The sequence below is a fragment of the Rutidosis leptorrhynchoides genome, chromosome 2 (genome assembly GCF_046630445.1).
Source record: "Rutidosis leptorrhynchoides isolate AG116_Rl617_1_P2 chromosome 2, CSIRO_AGI_Rlap_v1, whole genome shotgun sequence".
In the NCBI taxonomy this organism is placed as follows: Eukaryota; Viridiplantae; Streptophyta; class Magnoliopsida; order Asterales; family Asteraceae; genus Rutidosis; species Rutidosis leptorrhynchoides.
In genome coordinates, this window is record NC_092334.1 from 373088814 (window position 1) to 373113968 (window position 25155).

Consider the following 25155-nt stretch of genomic DNA (forward strand, 5'->3'; position numbering starts at 1 on the left):
ATTAGAAACTAAAATAGTTTCTTTTATGATGTAACACAGATAGCGTGAAGAGATAAATAATTTCGAATGATAATAGTTATGAAGATATCTTCAGAAATATCGAAGATATTTATAATGAAAGATATGATAATATCTTAGAATTTCTAATATCGAAGGATGATAAAGAATATTGTCCGCAAGGGTTTAGATTCGGAATCAAGGTATTCGTTAATGGCTTCAGCAAATACTGAATCATTTGGATTCTTGGAAGGCAGGTTTCGTCCTTGTGATTTATCCACAGCCTCCTTCATACTTTGCTCAATCCGTTTTCCAGTTCCAAACCTTTTCTTTTTCTGAGCTTTGCCAACACACTATTCTTTATCATCAAACTTTTTACTGTTAAGGTCGTTTACAGTTTTTGCTGCTTCATCAGTACTTTTCAAAATTTCGAGAACTAGTTCGCGGTTTAAGGTGTTTTTCGGAAACTTCACATTCAAAGTACGTAAGTATAGGAGATAGATGTTATATGTACACATATAACTGTTGGAGTAGACATGCTGCGAGATTTCAAAATACTGATTGCTGATTCCCAGTAATTGGCAAGACAATTCTTGTTATAAGATGCAGATGAGTAAATGATGAGGTTTCGATAAATATAATAATTTTTTAGAAAGTCAAAGATCAGTGAAGTTGTTGGTAAGTTTACTGCTAATGTGGTGGAACATGAAAGGTTCCCCAATAACAAGAACGTATATGTCAAGGTTATAATAAGGTTAATCTGAAAAGTCGAAGTTGACTGGTTGGAAGTGTGATGAAAATTTGATATCTTGAAAAGAATTGCAAGATTATTTTCGGTAATAACAACGTTAAAGGATCTTGCACAGTTTTGAAGTCAAAGTATAGCTTTGAAAGATGTAGAGATCTAAGAATGATGTCACCGGTTCAGAGTTATGGCTTGAATTCTGATCCGTCAATATCAGAATATGTAATTGAATTTGTATGAAAACGATTGTATATCGTTGTGAGCATTGTTAATAATTTTTGAATCAAAGTTGAAGAATGTACAGTGTAACATATTAATTGCAAACTTATATATTTCTCGGGTATTACCTACCCGTTAAAGATTTCACAATTAATACTTTATACAAAAGAATTTTTATTACCGTCTTTATGAAAATATATGTATGTATATTTTCTTCAGATGTAACACAGATTTAATGAGTTAATATCATATTAAGCTCATTTAATTTTCGGCTTGACTTAGAAATGATTAATCTCTAAAACATTAAAGATTACATAATCTTTGCGGAGTATTTCGCTAATGTAATCGATACTTCATTATTTATTCTTATTCCTCGTTGAAGGATGTTGATGCTCGTGGAATTTTTTGTGAACCTTACAAGGCACAGATGATGTTTTCTGGAAAGTTTCGAGTACATCGAAAATGAAAATGTAAAATCAATTATGTAATTGAATAATACACTTGGTTTATTATGAAATGTAATTCATTAAGTTGAAACAGAGATTGTAGTTAACAATGGTTAAGCTGTTAAGGAATGATGTACATCATTGCATATTAGTAATATGAACTAACCGAGTAGTACCTACCAGTTAAGATTCACACGTAATAGCTTAGTACAAAAAGATTTATTTTGATTTCAAAATTCATATATATTAAATATACATAAAATTTCTTCAGGGGTAATGAGTTAATACTTCATCGGTTATTGTTGCTAGTATTTCTTGGTAACTACGATGCGTATGACGTTGATGTTCAAGGTACATATTGTAATGTTGAGGCTTGCGGTGCGGATGTTGTTGGTGGTGGTAATGGTACTGTTGGTGTTGTTGTCGATGGTACTGTTGATGCCGGTGATTCTGCTGGTTCTTGTAACCTTTGCACCATATTCTCCAAAGCCACTACCCGAGCGCGAAGCTCGTTGACTTCTTCTACTACACCGGGATGATTGGCGGTTCGGACGAGCGGATGAATAAGATCCAGAATTTGAGAGAGTATATGATCATGACGAGATACTCTGGAAATGAGAGAGAAAATGGTGTCTCGAACAGGTTCGCCGGTAAGTGCTTCAGGTTCTTCGCCAAGAGGGCAATGTGGTGGATGGAAGGGATCGCCTTCTTCTTGTCTCCAATAATTAAGTAGGCTACGAACCCATCCCCAATTCATCCAGAATAGGTGATGGCTAATTGGTTGATCCATTCTTGTTACACTGTCTTCGGAATTCAGGTGAATATCCATATCGGAATAGCTGTCGGAGTTTAAGGAATTTGGACTAGATACGGGATCCATCTTGTATAATTATGGAGATGATTTTTGATATGAATTAGATTATAGAATTTAGTTTGGTATTCTTCAATACATAATTTACATATGTATATATAATACCAAATTCCATAAATCACGGAGAAATTTTCGGAAGATGTCAGGAAAAGTTTACAGTAACAGATACGCTAAGATATGAATTTTTGTCTATACACTATTTATGCAATAAATGCAGGAAAACGTGTCTAGACTTAAGAATGATAAGCATGTAATTTCCGACAAGAAATGATAAGCAAAACTTTTAACATGCAGACACGGTCGAAGTCCAGACTTACTTATGCATCCTAACAACTATCAGTTAGACACACTCATGCAAGACCTGGTTCGCTAGGACTAACGCTCTGATACCAACTGTGACGATCGCTCCAAATCCATATGGACGAACACGTCATTCATCGATTTCATTGCGAGGTATTTGACCTCTATATGATACGTTTTGTAAACATTGCATTCGCATTCTTTTGAAAAGGCACACCATAAATGAATATTTAAATCAAAGGTTTTCGACATTTGATGATTTCTACATATAGACAATCACCGTAAATAATAGTTTACAATAGTACTTCCATTGACAATGCAGTCAAAATATGATACATGGTGATGATTTGGTGAATGCAACGTTTCCTTGATAAACATGCCATGTAAGACTCCATGCACATAGCTTGTCTAACATATAAGCAAACAGCGGAAGACTTCTAGGAACCTGAGAATAAATGCTAACAAGTGTCAACACAAAGGTTGGTGAGTTCATAGTTTTAATGTTTTGTATAATCTGTACATAAAGGTGGATCACAAGATTTCAGTTGTTTCATCCAGAAACGTTTATCAAAATATTCTACAAGATTGAGCACCCTGGTAACTAAAATTAACGTATATATAATTTGTACCCTTTGTATAATCATCTTAATAATACACGCAAACCAACGTGTACGCTTCTCAAATAGCATACGTCCGTTAAAAGGCTAGTGCTCTAGCTTGGACGGGGATATCCAGCCCTATGGATCCATATACTACTACTCGCGCCCACCAGTTCTTATAACTGGCAGTTACTAGTTACCAAAGCTAAGGGATTTTCGGTTTAAACTCAGTGTAGAGTTTAGTATGTACTTGTATCCATTGCGTTTAAAATAAATTGCATGTATTCTCAGCCCAAAAATATAAATTGCAAAAGCAATTAAAAAGGGAGCAAATGAAACTCACCTTAGCAGCATATAAAGTCGTTCACCAAAATATGACCGAAACTCGGATTACCAAATAACCGTAGATCTCAACCTAGAGAACATATGTTGGTCAATAAATGTCTATCAAGCTAGGTCTGGTCATAGTGTATCACAATCCTAATGCTCGAGATCGACATACAAAAGTTATCCAAAGTCGTTTCAAAAAGTCAATTTTGACAATAGTTCAACAAAACGAGACATACCTTATATAAGGAGTCATTTACTCGGTTGGTAATATTCAAAAACCCATTTTATCAATCTCGTAAACAAGTTGTTTAAATCTTGATTGCAGATTCAAAAGCAATTTCAATTAACGTCAATCATAATTCAGTTGATCATATCTCTTAATTCGTTCATCGAAACTATTCGATATCTAAATGAAAAGTCATTGATTTTTCGCCAGCTTTCCAAAAACATGCATATCATATACCTTTTACCAGTAATATATGTATTTAATTCGTGATTCATCATAAACTGTTTAACGATGAAATTTAGCATACAAGCATGCATAAATATATATACTCGAGCACTAGACATGGATACACAATTAATATATAAAAGATAAAATATGTGTGCTTACGTATCAATATTGAGATTCAATATTGTAGGAAAGTACGTAGACGCAACGGATATGATAAAAACTAGGTTTGACTTGCGAATAATACCCACGAATATTACCCATAATTTCCTTATCTCTATCCCGCTCGAAAACCCATTTCAAAAATGACCCGCTCATGGCCTCGTGGTAGTATTTTATGTACTAATACTACTAATAATAATAAGATTAATAATAATAATAATAATAATAATAATAATAATAATAATAATAATAATAATAATAATAATAATAATAATAATAATAATATAAATATAAATATAAATATATACGAGTGTAATATGTGTAAACAAAACTTGAGCAGAAACTGGACTTTTATAGGCAACTTTTTGGAATCTGATGCCCATGCGATCGCATGGGTTTTATGCCTATTTTCCATGCGATCGCATGGCCCCAAAATCCAGTTCACAATTTTTTGTTGTTTTGTTTGTCGACATATTTAAATATAATATATATAATATATTTAATTTAAATAATTAATTATATATTATATTAAATTCATGTGCATAGTTGACTTGTAATTTTTGTTCCGATGACTCGTACGTTGTCACTCGACTTATGTCCCGGTTCCGATTTCTCGAACGCATTTTCGTACGCTTAGAAAACTCGCAATTTACGTTTTGTGACTCGTACCTTTGTCAAAATATAGTCTTAAATTATCAATAAACTATATCATTCAAAGTGTATCTTAAACTTTCGAGTGTTTTGGTCATTTACTTTTATAAATCATTGTCTTGCTATTTGTTAATATATATATAATAACAAATCGTTTTATGACCAAGTTAATATATATTTTCAACATTCATAAACACGTTTTAAATATATGTCGCAAATTATTCATACAATTAATATTCCAACTTATCATATATATTCAAATAAATATTTAAACCAATAAGTTTAATGTACAATATCAAACAATTAATAAATTGTTACGTTTTCAAGTTATAGTATATATATGTATCTATATACATATAATTGTGCACGAATTGTCAAGAACAACCGAAAGGTATTTGAATATATGAAAGTAGTTCAAAAATTTTGAGATTCAGTTTTACAGACTTTGCTTATCGTGTCGAAAATGTTAATCATACAAAGATTAAGTTTAAATTTGGTCAGAAATTTCCGGGTCATCACATATTCTCAGTCCCAAAAATGTAAAGAGTAAAATGAAATCAAATGAACTCACACATATAAATATTGTAAAACAGTTAATAAAGCATTTGCATGTATTCTCAGCCCAAAAATGTAAAGAGTAAAAGGGAGCAAATGAACTCACGCATATAAATATTGTAAAACAGTTAATAAAGCATTTGCATGTATTCTCAGTCCAAAAATGTAAAGAGTAAAAGGGAGCAAATGAACTCACAATATTGTATTTTGTAGTAAAAATACATATGACTACATTGAACAACTGAACAATGCAGGATTGGCCTCGGATTCACGAACCTATATCATTTATATATATTAACACGTATATTTACATGTAATAATAATCATACCGTTTTATATATATTAATTATATAATATATTATTTATTATAATGTATTTGTTATTTCCAAATGTTATATATATCTATATATGTTATTTTTATGTTAAAATAGTAAATTTGATTACTTTTATGATATATGTAATAATTATAAATATAAATGATACTTATTGTAATGAAAATACTAATACTATTAGCTACTTTAGTAATAATCAATAATGATAATTTTTATAAAAAAATTAGTTTCAATAATAATACTACTTACATTAATAATAATAATAATAATAATAATAATAATAATAATAATAATAAAAATAAAAATAATAATAATAAGAGTTTTTGTAATAACTACCTCAAAGGAGTATCTCTTAAAAAAATGCCTAAGCCCAGGTTTGAACTCGCAACCTCCCGCTAACCCGATAACATCCTTAACCATTACGCTATGAGTTTCAATTCTGAAATAACACCCAACTTAAATTGTTCTTAACCTTTACTTCTGTATCCTTCTTCTTCTTTTTTTTTCTTTTTTTTTTCTAAAAAAAAAAAAATGCCCGAGCATGGGCTCAAACCTAGGACCTCTCGTTCACCAAGCACCCCTAACCATTCCACTGTTTCATATTTCCTGATTTAGTTTATCTGTTAAATCTATATAACCCATGTATTTTGTTTCCTTTCTCTTCTTCTACAAACCTCATCATTTTATCATTCCATGTATTACTTTCTTTATCATATTCATTATCATCATAATCAATGAATATTAACATCATCATCATCGTACATCATTAACTTTTTCATCTTATCAGATCAACCACTTCTAAACTTAAGTAGACGGTTCATTAGAAAATGAAAATCTCGGGTCAAAATGGGTATTAACGTGGTTGTCCCTTGGACACACTTTATGATTATTAAAGTATGTTATGCTTTTTAAAAGCAAAGGAGAATACAAAAAAAAAAAAAATAATAATAATCAGCCACTTATTCCATTACAAACATCACGATCAACCTTCATTCCCCACTGTTTCTATTGTTTTCATTATTTTCTTGATTTTTAATTTTTAATAACAATCATCAACATCATACACGTATTCATATTAATATTATGATCTTTATTATATCATATTAATATTAATGTTTATAAGCTTATCATACCACAATATTTATTTTAATAGTTATAATCTGAGGTATATAAAAAAATACTTAAAGTTTAGTGAGTTACCTAAGAAAGATCAAGTGTAGGGTGGGTTCGGTTTCGGTCTAGTATGGCAACAACAAGAAACAACGAGCAGCAACAAATTCTCGAATAGTAACAGCTAGTAATCAGCTCGACCTTATTCGGACTGCAGTAAACCGAGCAGAAACGGAAAGAAGTAAATAAAAGTGGAAGCAAGGTGGCGGTTTATGTGGTTAACCGAGCTAGCATTAGTACACCCAGCTGCACAGTCACCATTTAACTCGAGCAGAAGGAAGGTAGTGGTTTTCTGGCTCGTACAAGACAGAAACATACATCGTAGCAACAGTAATAGGCACGAATAGTGATGATGTTTTTAAATGGTTTTCAATGGTAGTGGTTTGTGAAGTATTCCTGATTAGAAAATATAGAACGATGGTGGTGGTTCTCGGTGTAAAGTAGGAGAGAGATAAAATAGATGGTGGTGGTTTTGTACAGTGCCGGTCCTGAGAATTTAAATGCCTGTACGAGATTGTCGAATATAGGCCCCTTAAAAAAAAACATAATGCAATTTTTCATGGACAGTTATGTAGTTTATTATGTATGGCATGGAGCTGAATACTTTAGTTAATGGACAACTATGTATTGTATCATGTGTTACATTGAGCTGAGTACTTTTATAATATCATAATGTATCAGGTCACATGTATGGGGTCATTTTTGTTTGTGCTGTGAAGGCCAGAAGTTGCTCGATGAGCTTTTTATAAAAGCGTACATATTTGAGTTTCATTTAGATTAGGCACAACTATAGATGATTGAAGTGCATATTACCTTCACATGCAACTGTAAATGATTTAATTTGCAAATGTGTTGTTTTATTATTAATACATACATTACAAGTCCCACATCGAGGTAACTAGAATTTGCAATAAGTTATTTATAGCATGGATAAGAGACAATCAGCAACTTCTACATTGTGGCCAATCACAATAGTGTTGGTAGTGTGCCGTTTATCTACATGTTGATTTTTCTTATGTCTGGCAAACTGGTCGGTTTGGGTAACGGGTTGAAATGGGTCATAGGTCAAAACGAGTCGGTTTGGGTCACGGGTTACATCATTTTTTTTACATTTATTACATTATTTTAGTTATTATTATTTATTAAATATACATAAGAAACATTAATATACATAATAAATGATATAAGCACATTATTTTAGTTATTATTATTTATTAAATATACATAAGAAACATTAATATACATAATAAATGATATAAGCATGAATGCTTTATAAATTCTTAACGGATGAAACTTTTTATGCTTGACCCATTTGACCCATTCACAAAACCCGTTAGACCTATTTCTATTTATTGATCTTTGAGTGTTGATACTCATTAGACCCGTTCATTCATTTTTTGTATAGGACTCAATATGTTGGATAGAAACCCATTTGAATCTTTTTTTAAATTTTGATTTACATTGTTAGGCCTAATTTTTTCTCAAGACCCAATTGACCCGAAAGCTTGACCCATTTAACCCGAATTTGAGTGTTTGGGTCTCAATTGCCAGGTATAATTTTTCTACTAGTGAGACTTGAATTGCTAGTGTAGTAGTGTACAGCAGCCTGATAAAATTTGAGCCCCAACATATGATGGGTCCTGTGCAAGTGTACACCTTGCACACTCTTTGGGCCGGGCCTGGTTTTGTAGAGTGACGAAGATGGTATAGGAGGTTGTAACATGACAGAAAAAAAAAGTAGTTTTCGATAGATAGAAAGCAAGCATAGAGAAAAATGAAACGCAGGTGGGTTTAACATAAACATCGTAATAACGGTTTAGTTCACATGGGTTCATGGGTGTGGTGGTTGTACATGGTTGATACAAAGACAATAGATGGTTGTTGGTACGGGTTGTGGGTTCACCGTTCACGAAGAAAGTGGGTTAATGGTGATGAAAGGTGGCGAACTGGATTAAATAAAAGGGTTATGGTTTTCATGGTCATAAACTTACCAAAGAATAGAAAACATAAATTGGTGAGATTGCAGGTTGTTTTCGAGTGTCGAGTTAGTTCACAGAAACCGAAAGAAAGAAAGAAGATTTGAAGGGTTGATAGAGAAGAGAACTTGAATATAAAGAACATGAGTGTGTGTTTATGTGTTTGGTTGGTTAGTTGGATTTGATCACAAATAAGTGAGTTTAAAGAATGATAATATTTCACAGTATCAATATGATACTTTACAGAAAGTGTGAGTGTGTGAGGGATGTGTTTGTGTGGGTCTATACCAATATAGATTAGTTAGAAGAGATAGATTAGATAGGTTGTATGCAAACAAAAATAGAAATTTAAATATCTTGCAAACGATAGATTCGAATAATAATAATAATATAATAATAATTATAATATATTTTAAATTATAAACGTGTGAATTCTTAGCCGTCGTCTACTATTCCTTTCACGAATTGGATTTCGTATTTAATTAGTGGCGGATAAAAGTGTTCAGAAAAATCCCATATTTTTAAATTAACAATATTTATTTATTTTGATCATTATGGTATAAAATTCGATCATTAATTTAATAAATAAAAATTATATCAACTGTCCCTCTCATTTATGGGTGAAATATAAAAAGTGTCAAAATTTAATAACTAGATCCTAAATACATTTTTAATAAGCCTAAAATTTATAGAACTTATTTTCGGATCACTGTTTATTTTAAAATCATATAAGTTCGAATTTAACTGGCTTAATATCAATCGAAACATTAAACGAGTATTACAATCAATTAATATTTATTTTTAATATACCATGATTTATATATAAATATGTTTTAAATAATAATTATTATAGTATCCTATTTTTATTTTATTAACTTTTTTAATAACAACAACAACATATAATACTTCAAATTATATTTCGAATTATTATTTATATATACATACACACATATCTAATTACAATTAATTGTTCGTGAATCGTCAAGAGCAGTCAAAGGTCAATTGAATATATGAAACAGTTCAAACTTTTTAAGACTCAACCTTACATGCTTTGCTTATCGTGTCAAAAATATTAAATCGTATTGAGAGTTTGGTTTAAAATTAGTCGAAATTTTCTTGTCACTACACAAACCGCGTCGTCTCCTTCTCCAAACAAATCGTAAAACTCCTCTTACATTTTCTGGCCAACGACCTTTAACGTAGCTGTTGTTTTTACTCCGAAATTTTTTGCTTTCTTTAATGGTGGTGCTAAGGTTGCTAACTTGTTTATAGTGGTGGTTTGTAATTTAATGAATTGCCATGGTGTATTTTGGTACCTTAAATTTGTAGTAATAATTTTCAGTAGGTCTTTTTTAATTAGTAATTCATGTTTTTGACCACTTTTTTCAGATCTAGTTTGAAAGATCGTGTTTGCCTGCAATGGCTGGTAGTCGGTGGTGGCTGGACGTGATGGTTCGCGGTGGCGTGTGCATGAATGAGTTGTAGCAAGTGCTTTAAAATTTGTAATTTGTTACTGTTCCTAGTTTCTGTGTTTTAGAAAGGGGATAATTATTCAAAGTTCTTATTTCCAAAGAGTGTTAAAAAAGAAAGAAAGTAAAATGATCAAAATTCCCCTGGCACTATTGATGAATAGTGCTACAGGGTTTTGTCTATTAATTATATTGATAAATTTATCATTCAAATTTACTGTAAATTTATCACGAGATCTAAATTCATTTGAATTCATCTAGAAATCTTTAGATCTCTCAATTATTGGCATAGTTTGTTGGTTGTATGCCTCTTTGGGCCTATTGGGCTTGAACGTGCATTGATGATATTGCTTATTTGCTTGACACTTCATGTGCCAAGAAATAATCTATTTAGGATTTCTATCTTAGAGGGTAAAGGGTGTACTTAACTGATTCAGTTTTGTTCAATCAAAAACACAGAAAACATGCAAAAATAATTATGATTTTCTATTTATAAAAACTTTCTCAAGAAAGATGATTACAAATAGAAGCAAGTATATGTACATATTTGATTTACTCCAACCTCCATTGTAACAAAATCTAAAACACCAACAATGAATTCTTGATATCATACCCCATCCTTTCAAGATTAGGGTTTATAGCACATTGAATCATAAGTGGTGGCCCACAAGCCAATGCTAATGTATCTTCAGAAAACTCAGGAATATGATCTCTCACTATATCTTCATTAATATACCCTTTACTATATTTCCATCCTTCTCTTTTTGAATTTGAAAGAACATACCATACTTTAACTCTATCTTGATACTTTTCAGCCCATGCATCAAGTTCATCCTTCAACAATATATCATCTTCAGTGCGATTTGCATACACGACGTACATCTTTGTATCGTCCTCCGGGTCCTTCAAAATTGCTTGCATCACTTGATAGATTGGCGTGATCCCGGTCCCACCAGCGAACATGGCTAACTTTGTGGCAAACTTTTGTTTACCATGAACCGAAAATGTTCCTTTTCCCATGTACTCAATGTGACCTAATGGACCTTTGATGCAAAGCGAACTACCTAATGGCATTGACTCCAAGTATTGTGACATAAGCCCTCCGTTCGGGAACTTTGGTTCGACGTTTTTGAAGTAGATTTTTACCAACAACTCAAAGTATCCGACTTCATCGATAGTACTTGTAGGCGTGTATGCTCTCATGCATAACTTGTCGTCAATATTCGCGCACAAAAATACGTGCTTTCCGACTGGCAGTCCAAGAACTTGATCACTTGATGGCAGAGCGAAACGAAATAGCCTCACATCATGCGAAAGTGACGTTTTAGCAACGAGTTTACACGGGATCTTTTCGCGAGGGATCAAAGCTATGTTCCTTGTTGGGACAATTTCTTTAATAGTGGCTAAATGTGATGTTATGTAATTAGTGGCACCATGGACCGAGTTATTTGGTGATGATGTGGTTGAGTCAGAATTATAACCCGTGGTTACAAGTTCACCAATTCGGTACTCTTCTAGAAGCTTCTTGGCTTTATCAGAATGAATTGCATCGAATTCTTCGGTGCAATCGGTTCCTGCATTGATGAGTATGCTGTCGCTGCCACCGGGGTGGTCTTTTAGGAACGATGTGCAGTCGTAAACGTGACCATGGACTATGATCCAAGCTGAATCAGCTGAGTTGTGTTTATTGACTTCAGACATTGAGTAAGTTACAGAAGTTGTGTTCATGAAAGGTGATGATACACTCTTTTTGAGAGTTGAATTGGCTTCGGTTGAAATCTCGATGTGTTTTTCTCGAGCCATCCATCCTCCGGATTGGTTTCCCGGTTGGGTCGGGTGCTCAAACACGATACCGATTTCGCCTTTATGTGGTTTGCACATGCTAGTTTTCACTCGGAACCAACAATTGTTCATCATACCCTGTTTATCATAATTTACACATAATTAGTTTTACACTTTTACTTTTACATGATCATATAAACATAGACATTTTCATTTACTAAAGTATAAAAGTACGTTGCGGTTGCGGCTAAAATGGTGTGGGTAGCACTCATTTTCACAATCAACCCAGAAAGTGCGGTTAATTGAAAAGTGTTAGCCATACCCATGGTTACACATTGAGTTTGGTTTATCGGTTCGGTTTTATCGATTAATATGAATATGAATGTGTGTTGGTTAATGTGGTTTTTTAATAAACATACTTTTAGTCAACAATCAAAACCAAGTATGATGTCTATTTAAAAAAAAATGTTATGCTAGTTATAATTTATCTTTTTTAGTAAAATAAAAATAAATTTGTTTAAATTCTTAACTACCAACTTACCATGAGATTCCAGATAAGTTTGTCAGGCTGGGTGTTAAAAGTCTCATCCCAGGCTCGAACCGCAATCTCTTTGGCACTAAGAAGGTCCAAAACCTCAACATCTAGTGACCAAAAACACCAGCACCAATATTTCCCATACTTGTTTGGTTTCTCTTTCCGGTCCAAACTGCATACACTCCACGTCTCTCCTCCATCCATTGTTATCTCGACACGTGTCACTTTCTTCCCACCTCCTGTAAATTAAATTCATTTTTTAATTAGTTCAGGATTATCAAATTTAATTCTACCAGAATATCAAATATCGTAACCCCCAATTTGTTGGCTAGGTTTTCTTTGATTTATTATGTTCTGGTTTTTGAGAGAAAAAAAAAACAGCGGCTTATGATGTTTTATAGTATCAAAATTTAATAGTTTCTAATTTGTATTAGAATTCGATTAGATTATTATGAATTGATGATGAATATTCCGCTGCTATTAAAATAACCAACAATTTTATAAAAAAAATATTGAATCATTAAATAATCTATAAGCTAATTTTCTAGAAGATCTCCTTTACTATTGTCAACAATTGGGAGGTGTTATTTTCACTCAAATATTTAATAAATTCACTTTATTTGTTGGGACTGGGGGTTAGGTCATGAGTTCAAGCTTCGCTCTGTCAATCCTATTAATTAATCTGTTTGAAATATGAATATCCAGATTGACCCCAGAGGGGTTTTCTCCCGGATCCATTCAGGATTCAAACCCGGTCCGTCTGTCCCTCGGGATGGTTAAAGGATCGGGTTCCTGTAATGCGATTCGGGTTTCCTCCCGAACGCGTGTGTGTGCAAATAATGAGTGTCGTTGAAATAAATGATACACTGATGCAAGCTTGTCGTTAAAAAAAAAAAGTGGGTGGAGTGGAAGGACATTTTCGTAAATTAAATTACCGTGTATGCACATGATTGGTTAGTTATTAAAAAAAAGGAAAAAAAAAAAACGAAAAGAAATTGTAGAAAATACAATAGAGAACAAATGCTATAGTAACAGCATTCTAATGTATTTTGGGTACCACTTTATAAAATTTATAGAATTCCAAAATTGTACGACAATGTTATAAATAAATAGTTATTGGTCTCCTATCATTACCCCTTAATGCTTGTTGTATCTATTTTATCCACTAATTATGTTTTAATTGATTAATCTACATATTCCCTTAAGCACATTATAAAGTAGTATTTGCAAGTTGTCATTCATGTAGTTTTCCAGACATAAAGTAGTATTTGTCGCTTTCTTAGAACACGACTACACGTATTAGACTTAAAATACATTATATTACGTAGTACCATGGACTATTAATTAAATTAAAAATATGTGCTGATGTTTGATTAAAATATCCAAGTCTATAAAGATTAGACACTTGAGAACATGATTCTTTAATATCAAAATATCCTTATAATAAATAAAAGACACTGTGTTCATTTGACATTTGAAAACGAAAAATTTTAAAAAATAATTTTCGTACATACGAATACCATTAGAGAATTAAAATACATGTCAATAAAAAATAATTACCCGAGTAAGCATAGCCTCTTAAGGTGTAAGGCCTTTGAGTAGTCCATGAATTTATCGGCAATATCTCCTCATGACAAGGAGTTGTAATCACCGAGTTTATGTTCAACTCGTTAATTAAGTACTCTGGCTTATACCACCAACCTGCAAATTTACATATACAAATTTTATTACAATTTTACCCCTTTAATTATTTGTTCACACATTACATTTATGTTACCTAAGCACATGCACAACGATATTAACTGAAATAACAAGATCTCTAAATATTTTTATTCATAGAATATAAAGCAATAAAACCATAAACCTTAAAATTCTAAATGTCTGTTACTTTATCTCTGTACAAAGATATGTATGTATTTATGTCCATATCTACCTTTATGTCATAGATACCGAAAAGATACTCAGAAACTGATGTCATTTCATATATTAAATAATAATAAAAATTAATGTTTTATATTGGTCTTGTATCTAAGATAAGTTATCATGTTACTCGCAATTTTCTTACATCATATAAAACAAATAATACTCCGTAAATAGCAAGACTAGGTCTCTCGTTTAATTAAATTTTGACAGAATGTACATTTTGAGTAGGTAGGAAAAAGTTATGGAATACTTGACTACATCTAAGTAAAAATTATTTTATTTTCAGGATAGTCCGTAAAAAACCTATTAATTTGTTCAATTACCAGTTTACTGATCTATACGTATCGTGGTCGTGGTGGGACAATTAAAGGTGTAGATATTCGTGTTATATATGTAAGTTTAGGACGATTAAAGGTGTAGATTGTTTCAAAAAAACATGTGTATCGGCTTAAAGGTGTAGATATTCGCGTTATATGTTTCTACTAGGGTGTTACTAGTTTACATAAAACATAAAATATGATATGCTGATAACAAATATCTATATTTACTTATTTAATTTAATACTCATCAGTACCTTCAGAGTTGGCTAATTCAGCATCCACATGTGATGGTAACACGCGATTATCTTTAAAATGGTAATAATTCTCAGATTCAGTGGATGTGACGATTATACGCTTTAACCATTTCACCATCCTACCACCAATAAATCCGGGTACAATCATCCTAACCGGAAACCCATGATCCGGTAACAATCTTTCACCGTTTTGCATGTATGCCAATATGATATCTCGGGCCGGATCCATCGCCATTTCAATGCTTATGCTCGTACCGTATTTCGAACCCCCACCACCGGGCAGATCTTCGGCTCCTTCGAAGCATACATTTAACGCTCCTTTATTCCGGTTAATGATTCCGCATCTTTTCAGAATTTGGGGTAACGGGATCCCCTTCCAGACGGAAGTAGATATCCCGGCTGCACCCCAGTTGAACCCGATTGTCTTTTTGGTCATATTTTGTTCCTTCCGTCTGTTTCCAGCGCAAACTAATGACGCTGGAAACTCTCTGGAAGAAAACTCGTTGACTAATTGGGTCATGGTGAAATGAGCTGGTCGTTTTACCAGACCACATACTTCCACGGTCCAGTTTTCCCAAGTGGCATCGGGGACTGGACCGTGATTCCTGACATAATGAAGAGGTGCAGGGGTTATGAACCCATGTTGCATGAGTTTATTTAAAGGTGGTTCGGAGTTAAACGGGTGTTTGCCCGTTAACCGAACTAGGGATGGGTTTCGTTGGATCCATTGATCTGACGTTCCCACATCTCGAGGATCGAAAACGGATGATTCCAACTCGGAGTTGGATGTCTTAATTTCGTCACGATAATTGTTTTCCTCGTCGTCCTCACCACTAGAGTTTTCGTACAAAGGCGTATTAATAACCTTATTCGGCATCATGAATTCTCGACTAGCTGATGAACAGTTGTAGTTCGGACTAAAAGAACGGACAACATCAGCGGCTGATAGACCAGGTTCATGACCGAACCGGCGGTTTTCGACATAGGCCGCCATAGGTGTAACTTTGCTATATCTCTGCTTCTATATGTTGGTTTGTGTACAATGTGATAAGAAAATTTAGACACAAGATTTGCCTAACTATACAACACACATAACTCACTTATATATATAACAACTCTAGGGAACCTTCTACTACTATACAACTAACAAATTTGTTTATATTAAATAAGCAGTGACGTAAAAAAGAGCATATTTGTTTAGTCATCCACATATAATATAAAGACATTATTAATTTAATTAGATTTATATAGAGAGAAAATAGAGACGTCTGGATGTTGGAAGTTTTAGCAGCTCTTGAATGAAATAGGAGGTAACCAAATGGTGTTTTGCATGAAACAACCACATACGTATTTGCTATTTTGTATTTTGTAATAGTACTAAATATTATAATTTCCAATCTCCAGTTTTCGTGGCACTTTTTGAAAGCTAAAGTATCATTTATGTTTAAACATATGCAATATGCTTATTAATTTAGTCTAGGACGTAACCTTCAGTAGGAATGTTCACATTCATATTTTAAATTGTTTCGATGCTCATTGTCTGTTTTGATTTATCAAATAAAATAAAACAGAACTTAACGGGTAAAAAGAAATTTTGATGTTGATGAATAGAGTTAACGAGTGGGATTTGAGTGCGTGCGTTACTGCAGAAAGTATTTGCGATGTGTTTGTAATATATACAAATCAACGATAGGGTATCATTATGCATTGTTTGCCTTTTTGTCTTAAGTATAATGGTGTGTTTGTTTAGCTTTTAATTAAATGGTCAACGTTGAATGCTGAACCATTCAGCATTCAATGCGTTTGTATTATCTTTGTATGACAGACAGTGTTGAATGGTTCAACCTTCAATGTTGAACCATTCAGAGCTAGAATTATCTCTTAACCATTAAGCATTTAACTACTTGCTAACGACAACTCTTAGAACTTATCTAGATTTGAGAGTACATAATTATGAAATAGATTTGTGGAAACAAATGGAATACTAGTGTGATCCAATTGGTGAAGGGTGATACACATGAGTCCAACTGATAATAGGCAGATTTGGGAGAGGTATTAACTCATGACCATATCGATTTATTCAATCCATGCACTTAACAGCATTAATTCATCACACCGCGAAACTTCTAGGAACACAACGACGGTATCATTTTGGGATTGTTTATAGATTTATAAAAGTGTATGGTATTATTAAAGTGGATGTGTAAAGTGGAAGTATTACTCGGTCACTTTTATGTAACTAAATTAATTTTTCTGTTCTCTTGTTAATAGAAGAAAAAATTACACTAGAGTTTATGAGGTCTATCATTGTCCAAATTAGTAACCGGGTTCAAAAAAGCTTTTGAATCCGATTATTAAATTTTCACAAATACATGACTCCGGGCCTAATTTTGCGTTATTGAAATGACCATTTAACTATTCCAATAGTTGAATTTCACAAAAAGCAGTCTTGTGTTTACCAAGTTTAGAAAAGTATTGATCACAAAATTATTAATTAATAGGCTAGTTTAATACTGTAGTTTTAAGTTTTATTAAAAAGCGAAGATAAATTACATTTTCATTGGTGATTATTGATATGAGTCAAACGGTCAAGTCACGTGTGAGGCACATGAGGCGTTTAAAATGAAGTCACGTGCACATCACATGACTTGGTGAGCTGACAGAGTTAACGGTTTTAACGGCTGTTCTTCCCCAATTCGTCACTCAATAGCAATTATTCAATTCTTTTATTGTTTTTCAATTCAGTTGTAATACATATATACTAGAGGTAGTAGCGAAGATAGTTAATCAATTTCGTTGTAATTCAACAATTCACTCTCTAATGTAATTTTGACTCTTAGTAATAAAAGTCATTTTGATACAATTCCATTTCCAATTCTTGATCTAAGGAAGTCGATTGTGTTGAAAGGTGTTTCTTCGATTCAATTGTGAGTCTGGAAATACCATATCAAGTGGTATCAGAGCTATTCAAGGTCCTAATTGGCCTAACGAAGCCATGGTGACGTCAACAAGAAGCTTTGCCATGGATGAACAAGCGAAGGAATTCGTGACTGAGATCGTGAACATATCAATGGCGGATGTCAAACGATCTGTAGAAGAACTCACTGCTCAATTCAAGAACATGTTAGTACAGCATAATTACTTGACTGCTGAACTGCAAAAATCACAAGGTGGAGAAGGTACCAGTTGTGACGATCGCTCCAAATCCATATGGACGAACACGTCATTAATTGATTTCATTGCAAGGTATTTGACCTCTATATGATACGTTTTGTAAACATTGCATACTTTTGAAAAGGCGCACCATAAATGAATATTTAAATCAAAGGTTTTCGACATATGATGATTTTTACATATAGACAATCACCATAAATAATAGTTTACAACAGTATTTCCGTTGACAATGCAGTCAAAATAAGATACATGGTGATGATTTGGTGAATGCAACGTTTCCTTGAAAATATGTCATGTAAGACTCCATGCACATAGCTTGTCTAACATCTAAGCAAACAGCGGAAGACTTCTAGGGAACCTGAGAATAAACATGCTTCAAATATCAACACAAAGGTTGGTGAGTTCATAGTTTTAATATTACACATAATCCGTATATCAATATGGATTACAAAAGTTCAGTTATTTTATTCAAAACGTTTATCAATATGTTTTAACATAAAAGGTGGACCACAAGATTTCAGTTGTTTCATCCGAAACGTTTATCAATTGGTTCTACAAAATTGAGCACCCTGGTAACTAAACTTTAATGCTTATATAATTTGTACCCTTTGTATAATCATCTTAATAATACACGCAAACCAACGTGTACGCTTCTCAAATAGCATACGTCCGTTAAAAGGCTAGCGCTCTAGCTCGGACGGGGATATCAAGCCCTATGGATCCATATACTACTACTCGCGCCCACCAGTTCTTATAACTGGCAGTTAACAGTTACCAAAGCTAAGGGATTTTCGGTTCAAACTCAGTGTAGAATTTAGTATGTACTTGTATCCATTGCGTTTAAAATAAAGTGCATGTATTCTCAGCCCAAAAATATATGTTGCAAAAGCAATTAAAAAGGGATCAATGAAACTCACGCATATAGATATTGTAAAACAGTTATTAAATCATTTGCATGTATTCTCAGCCCAAAAACATAAAGAGTAAAAGGGATCTCATGAAACTCACACAAATCAATTTTAGTTTTTGTATTCATTTCATAAAACAGCGCATGTATTCTCAGTCCAAAAATATGTATAAAAAGGGATCAATGAAACTCACACAAATCAGTTTTAGTTTTTGTATTCATTTCATAAAACAGCGCATGTATTCTCAGTCCAAAAATATGTATAAAAAGGGATCAATGAAACTCACGCATATAAATATTGTATATCGGTTAATAAAGCATTTGCATGTATTCGCAGTTAAAAATATATTTCAAAAGCATTTAATAAAGCAGTTGTAAAAATAGCGCATGTATTCTCAGTCCCAAAAATATAAAGAGTAAAAGGGAATCAAATGAACTCACTGTTTAATATTGATATACAATATTGCAGGAAAGCACGTAGACGCATCGGAGATGATAAACACGAGGTTTGATTCAGAAAAAAAATACCCCCGAACATTACCCATAACCTCCTTGGCAATAACCCATAATTTCCTTAGCTCTAGCTTGCTCGAAAACTCATTTTGAAAATTACTTGGACAGCACTCCGTCGTAATATTTGATGTACATTATTATTTTTGTATCGCAAAAATAATAACACTAATAATAAAAAAAAAAATAATAAGATTAATAATAATCTTATTAATAATAATAATAATAATAATAATAATAATATAAATAATAAATAAAATAAATACGGAGTAATATGTATGTGTGTGTTTTTTTTCTTTCTTTACTCGGCAGAAAATGTTGCAATTTATAGAACCTGGCCTGAAATCTGGAGTCATGCGACTCGCATGGAAATGGCCTTCTGGCCATGCGACTCGCATGAGGACCAGGGACAGCTCACATTGTTTTGGCTCCTAGCTTGTTGACATAATATAAAATAAATATAAATATATAAATAATTAATATAATTATTTATATATTATATTTTATTCTTGTGCATAGTAGACTTGTAATTTTTGTTCCGATAAGTCGTACGTCATCACTCGACTTATGTCCCGGTTCCGGTTTCTCGAACGCATTTTCGTACGCTTAGAAAACTTGCATTTTACATTTCGTGACACGTACCTTTGTCAAAATATAGCCTTAAATTATCCCTTAATTATATCACTCAAAGTGTATCTTAAACTTTCGAGTGTTTTGGTCATTTACTTCTATAAATCATCGTCTCGCTATTTGTTAAAACACATTTTTATAATAGTGTTTTACTGTAGCAAAGTTACTGTAGCAAAGTCAATTTCACTGTAGCAAATAGTGATTTTCGAAAACACTGTAGCATTTTGAGTAATGTGGCAATTTGAAAACACTGTAACAAATTAGTGTTTAACTGGTTCATCTTAAACGCTTTAGTTAACTTAACTAAATATCAATTGAATCAATAAACGAATGTTACTATCGTTTATTATATATATGTATATATCTTTTTAATATACATAAATCAGTTTTTAAATACACATTGGAAGTTATTTATAAATAAATTTTAATAATAAATATTTCAACTTATCATATACATTCGAATAGATATTTAAACCAATAAGTTTAATGTACGGTATCAAACAATTAATACATTGTTACCTTTTCATGTTATAGTATATATGTATCTATTTACATATAATTGTTCGCGAATCGTCGAAAACAACTGAAGGGTATTTAAATATATAAAAGTAATTCAAAAATTTTGAGATTCAGTTTTACAGACTTTGCTTATCGTGTCGGAAATGTTAATCATACAAAGATTAAGTTTAAATTTAGTCGAAATTTCTGGGTCATCACACCAGTAGATGAATGTAAATCAGATGACAAGAATGACCAAGGTTGATTTCCCCAAGTTTGAAGGTGATGATGTGAAGGATTGGATTTTTAGTTCCAATCAATTATTACTAGTAGATGGAGTTGAAAATGAAGACAAGATCAGAATTGTGTCCATTCATCTGTACAAGAAGGCATTGAGTTGGCATCAGCAATTCATCAAATTACATGGTGAAGATGTTGATTGGGAAACATACCAGACAGCAATCTTGAAGAGATTTGGGTCTACTTATGAAGATCCAATGGCTGAGCTCAAGAACCTTAAGCAAACTGGATCAATGCAGACCTATCAAGATAAGTTTGAAACCTTGCTCAATAAGATTGAAATAAGTGAAAAGCAAGCCATTAGCCTATGTTTGGGGGATTTAAAGAAGGAGATTGAACTTACAGTTAAAATGTTCAAACGAAGAACCCTGGAAGATGCATTCAGTTTGGCTAAATTGCAAGAAGATACCCTGGCTGCAACTAAGCAAAGGTATTCACCAATATTGCCAACACCTAGAACTAGTTTTAGCAAATATGCTGCAAAGGCTACAACAAATACAGCAAATACTTCAACTTACACCCCTGCACTAACATGATTAGCACTACCAGTTACACCCTATAACAGCACCACAGAAAATTCAACACCTAGAAGACAACTGTCACAAAAAGACATGGAAGAGAAGAGGTCAAAAGGTCAATGTTTCTATTGTGACCAAAAGTACATGCCTGGGCACAAGTGTAGTGGCCAAATTTACTCATTGGAGATTGTGGCAGATGAATGCACTGAGCATGAAGATACAGATCATTCAATTGAAGGGGAAGAATAGTTAAATGATCATATGGAGGTAACAGGCTACTGACCACAAATTTCATTAAATGCCCTTACAGGCACAGAATCTTACCTAACTATGAGGGTGTATGGCCATGTAAATAAAAAATCTATGAATATCTTAAATGACTCTAGTAGTACTCATAACTTTTTGGATTTGGAAACTGCAAAAAGAGTAGGTTGTTTGTCTAACCCTACAAACCCAATGCAAGTCTTCATGCCTGGACGGAATAAAATTACTAGTTCAAGTGAATGCAAGGGATTCAAATGGTAGATGAATGGTGAAACTTTCAGTGATGACATGGTAATCATACCATTAGGGGGTTGTGAGATGGTATTGGGCATTCAATGGCTTAAAAGTTAGGAGATATCAAGTGGAATTTTGATGAGCTTAAAATGGTCTTTAGTTACAAGGGCAAGAGAATTATATTAAGGGGTGCAAGGAAGCCATTTTTGCAGTGGGTTAATGGTAAAAAAAATGAATAAGGAACCAATACCACAAGAGGCACATTTGGCATCTATGTTCTTATGTGTACCCTATGTCCATTCATAGTCTGAAGGGTGATGCAGATAAGCCAAAATGTCCAGCAGTGATTGCGTAAGTTTTGAATGAATATCCATATGTATTTGAGGTTCCAACTCAGCTGCCACCACCAAAAAGCCAAGTTCATAGAATTCCATTGCAAGATGGTGTCAAACCTGTCAACATCAGACCTTACAGAAATCCACCTGCACAGACTGATGCAATAGAAAGTATGGTGGCAGAGTTGCTGGATACAGGTGTAATTAGACCTAGTCAAAGTCCATTTGCTTCACCAATTGTCACGGTGAAAAAGAAAGATGGAAGCTGGAGGATGTGCATTGATTATAGGGAGCTCAACAAGAATACTATCAAAGATAAATTCCCAATTCCTATCATTGAGGAATTGATAGATGAGCTCAATGGGTTACAGATTTTCTCCCAGCTGGATTTGAGATCTGGATACCATCAAATCAGAATGCATGAAAGTGATATAGAAAAACAGCATTTAAAACTCATGAGGGCCATTATGAATTTTTAGTCATGCCCTTTGGTTTGACTAATGCCCCATCTACATTCAAGTCATTGATGAATGAGGTATTCAAACCCTACTTAAAGAAATTTGTATTATAACTTAAAAACATTAACCAAGTATTAGATGTATAATACTTTACATAAACGTATTTGTTTCTTAATATATTCAAATAGTTATCGATGGAATTAGAAGATGTTATCAAATGAGTGATTTAACAGTTACATTGTATGATTACGAGTCTCTGTTGAGAGGTCCACTTTGATTTAGAAAACCTTTCTTTTTAACGGTATTCGGAAAATGGTAAAGCGATTAGCATATAAGGACAATGTGTCAAATATCGAGTGTTAGACTGTAGCGACCCCGAAAAATCGTCAATTGACGGCGTCGACTACTTGGGTCCCGTTGCGTGGTCATAGGTCTTTAACGTGACGTTTGACCAAAGATATATAGCATTCCTTTCAAAAATAAAGATTGTTTCAAAGTTTACAAGAGTTGTTCATCCAAAAGTTTCGTTACAAGTTTATAGTTACATGTGAAACATATGCGACACAGTTTTAAAGAAAGTCAAAAGACGCTCCATGAAATGCATGTATACTCGACATCCAAAGCAAGTATCAAATTGTAACGACCCGTCAAAATCGCTATTGACGCGGCACGTTAATCATTGATTCCACAGTGAGGTTTTGACCTCTATATGATACGTTTTGATAAAATATTGCATTCATTAAAATAAGTGACTTTCTAAACATAGAAAGTTATAAACATGTGGGCGAGTGCTTAGGTATAAGCAAAACCCCGAAATACATAAGTCTTTAATTTACAGGTTGACATCACAGTCCAATTATTTATTACACAACGCAGTTTTATTTTGAATGCAATAAACTTTGTACAAAGCATGAGAGACTCCATGCAGGCAACAAGCACATCACAGCGGAAGCATTCTAAGGACCTGAGAATAAAACATGCTAAAAAGTCAACACGAATGTTGGTGAGTTATAGGTTTAATTGCTCGAGTCATAAACATGTATAAAGATAGACCACAAGATTTCATCAAAAGTTTATCAATAGATTCTACGAAACAGAGCACCCTGGTAACTAAACTTAACGCTATAGTGATAATTACCCCATTCATTTTAATACACGCAAACCAACATGTCTTAAACTCAAATAACATACGTCCGTTAAAAGGCTAGCGCTCTAGCTCGGACGGGGATGTCAAGCCCTATGGATCCATATACAATTATTCGCGCCCACCAGTCCATATCCTATGTACTGGCAGCTACTAGTTACCAAAGCTAAGGGATTTCCGGTTTAACTCAGTGTAGAATTTATAGAATTTAGTATGTACTTGTGTCTTATCGCGTTTAAAATAAATTGCATGTATTCTCAGCCCAAAAATATTTAAAGTATTTAAAAAGGGATCTATAACTCACAGTTCAATATTGAGACTCAATATTGTTGGTAAATTGCGTAGACGTAATGATGGTAGATGAATGTATGGTTGGCCTTGGATTCAAGAACAATACCCCGAACAATACCCAATATTTCCTTATTTTAAAACGGTTTGAAACCCGAATTAAAAATACCCTCGAATATACTTTATTATTATTAAACTTAAAATTAAAATTATAATTAAAATTATAAATATAAATTTTAAGTACAGAATAAGAATGAAAAAAGATCGTCGAGCAAAACTGACCTTTTATAGTACTTTTCGATTTACTGTAGCTCATGCGATCGCATGAGTTTTCAGTGTTTTTGCCATGCGATCGCATGGCCGCCTTTTCTGTTTTTGTTTGCTAGTTCGTCGACATCAAATAGTGTTTACTGTAGCAAATAGTGTTTACTGTAGCAAATAGTGTACTGTAGCAAATAGTGTTTTACTGTAGCAAATAGTGTTTTACTGTAGCAAACTCGTTTTCACTGTAGCACTGTAGCAAAATACGATTTCACTGTAGCAAATAGTGTTTTACTGTAGCAAAGTAATTTTTACTGTAGCAAATAGGGTTTTGCTGTAGGAAAGTCGTTTTTACTTGTACATATATATATACATACATATAATTGTTCATGAATCGTCGAGAGTAATCAAAGGTAATTGTATATATGAAACAGTTCTAAAATTTTGAGACTCAATCTAACAGACTTTGTTTAGCGTGTTAAAATAATAAATCGTATAGAGAATTGGTTTAAATAAGTCAAAAATTTTCGGGTCATCACACAAATAA

General features: G+C 33.0%; 1 protein-coding gene across 1 annotated transcript; it reads right to left on the minus strand.

Annotated features, from left to right (window-relative positions):
• Positions 1-10818: 10818 nt before the first annotated feature.
• Positions 10819-16081, minus strand: LOC139892068 (nitrate reductase [NADH]-like). Its single transcript, XM_071875099.1, has 4 exons — positions 15088-16081; positions 14151-14291; positions 12597-12829; positions 10819-12193 (listed from the first exon to the last, which is right to left on the minus strand). The coding sequence occupies exons 1-4, from the start codon at positions 16079-16081 to the stop codon at positions 10853-10855; spliced, it is 2709 nt and encodes a 902-aa protein (XP_071731200.1). The 3' UTR covers positions 10819-10852.
• Positions 16082-25155: the final 9074 nt, after the last annotated feature.

Coding starts and splice junctions, on each gene's coding strand:
- LOC139892068 (XM_071875099.1), bottom strand. CDS start 16,081: ATGGCGGCCTATGTCGAAAACCGCCGGTTCGGTCATGAACCTGGTCTA. Junction 14,292..15,087: donor TGAATTAGCCAACTCTGAAG/GTACTGATGAGT, acceptor GTAAATTTGCAG/GTTGGTGGTATAAGCCAGAG. Junction 12,830..14,150: donor AAGAGGCTATGCTTACTCGG/GTAATTATTTTT, acceptor TTTAATTTACAG/GAGGTGGGAAGAAAGTGACA.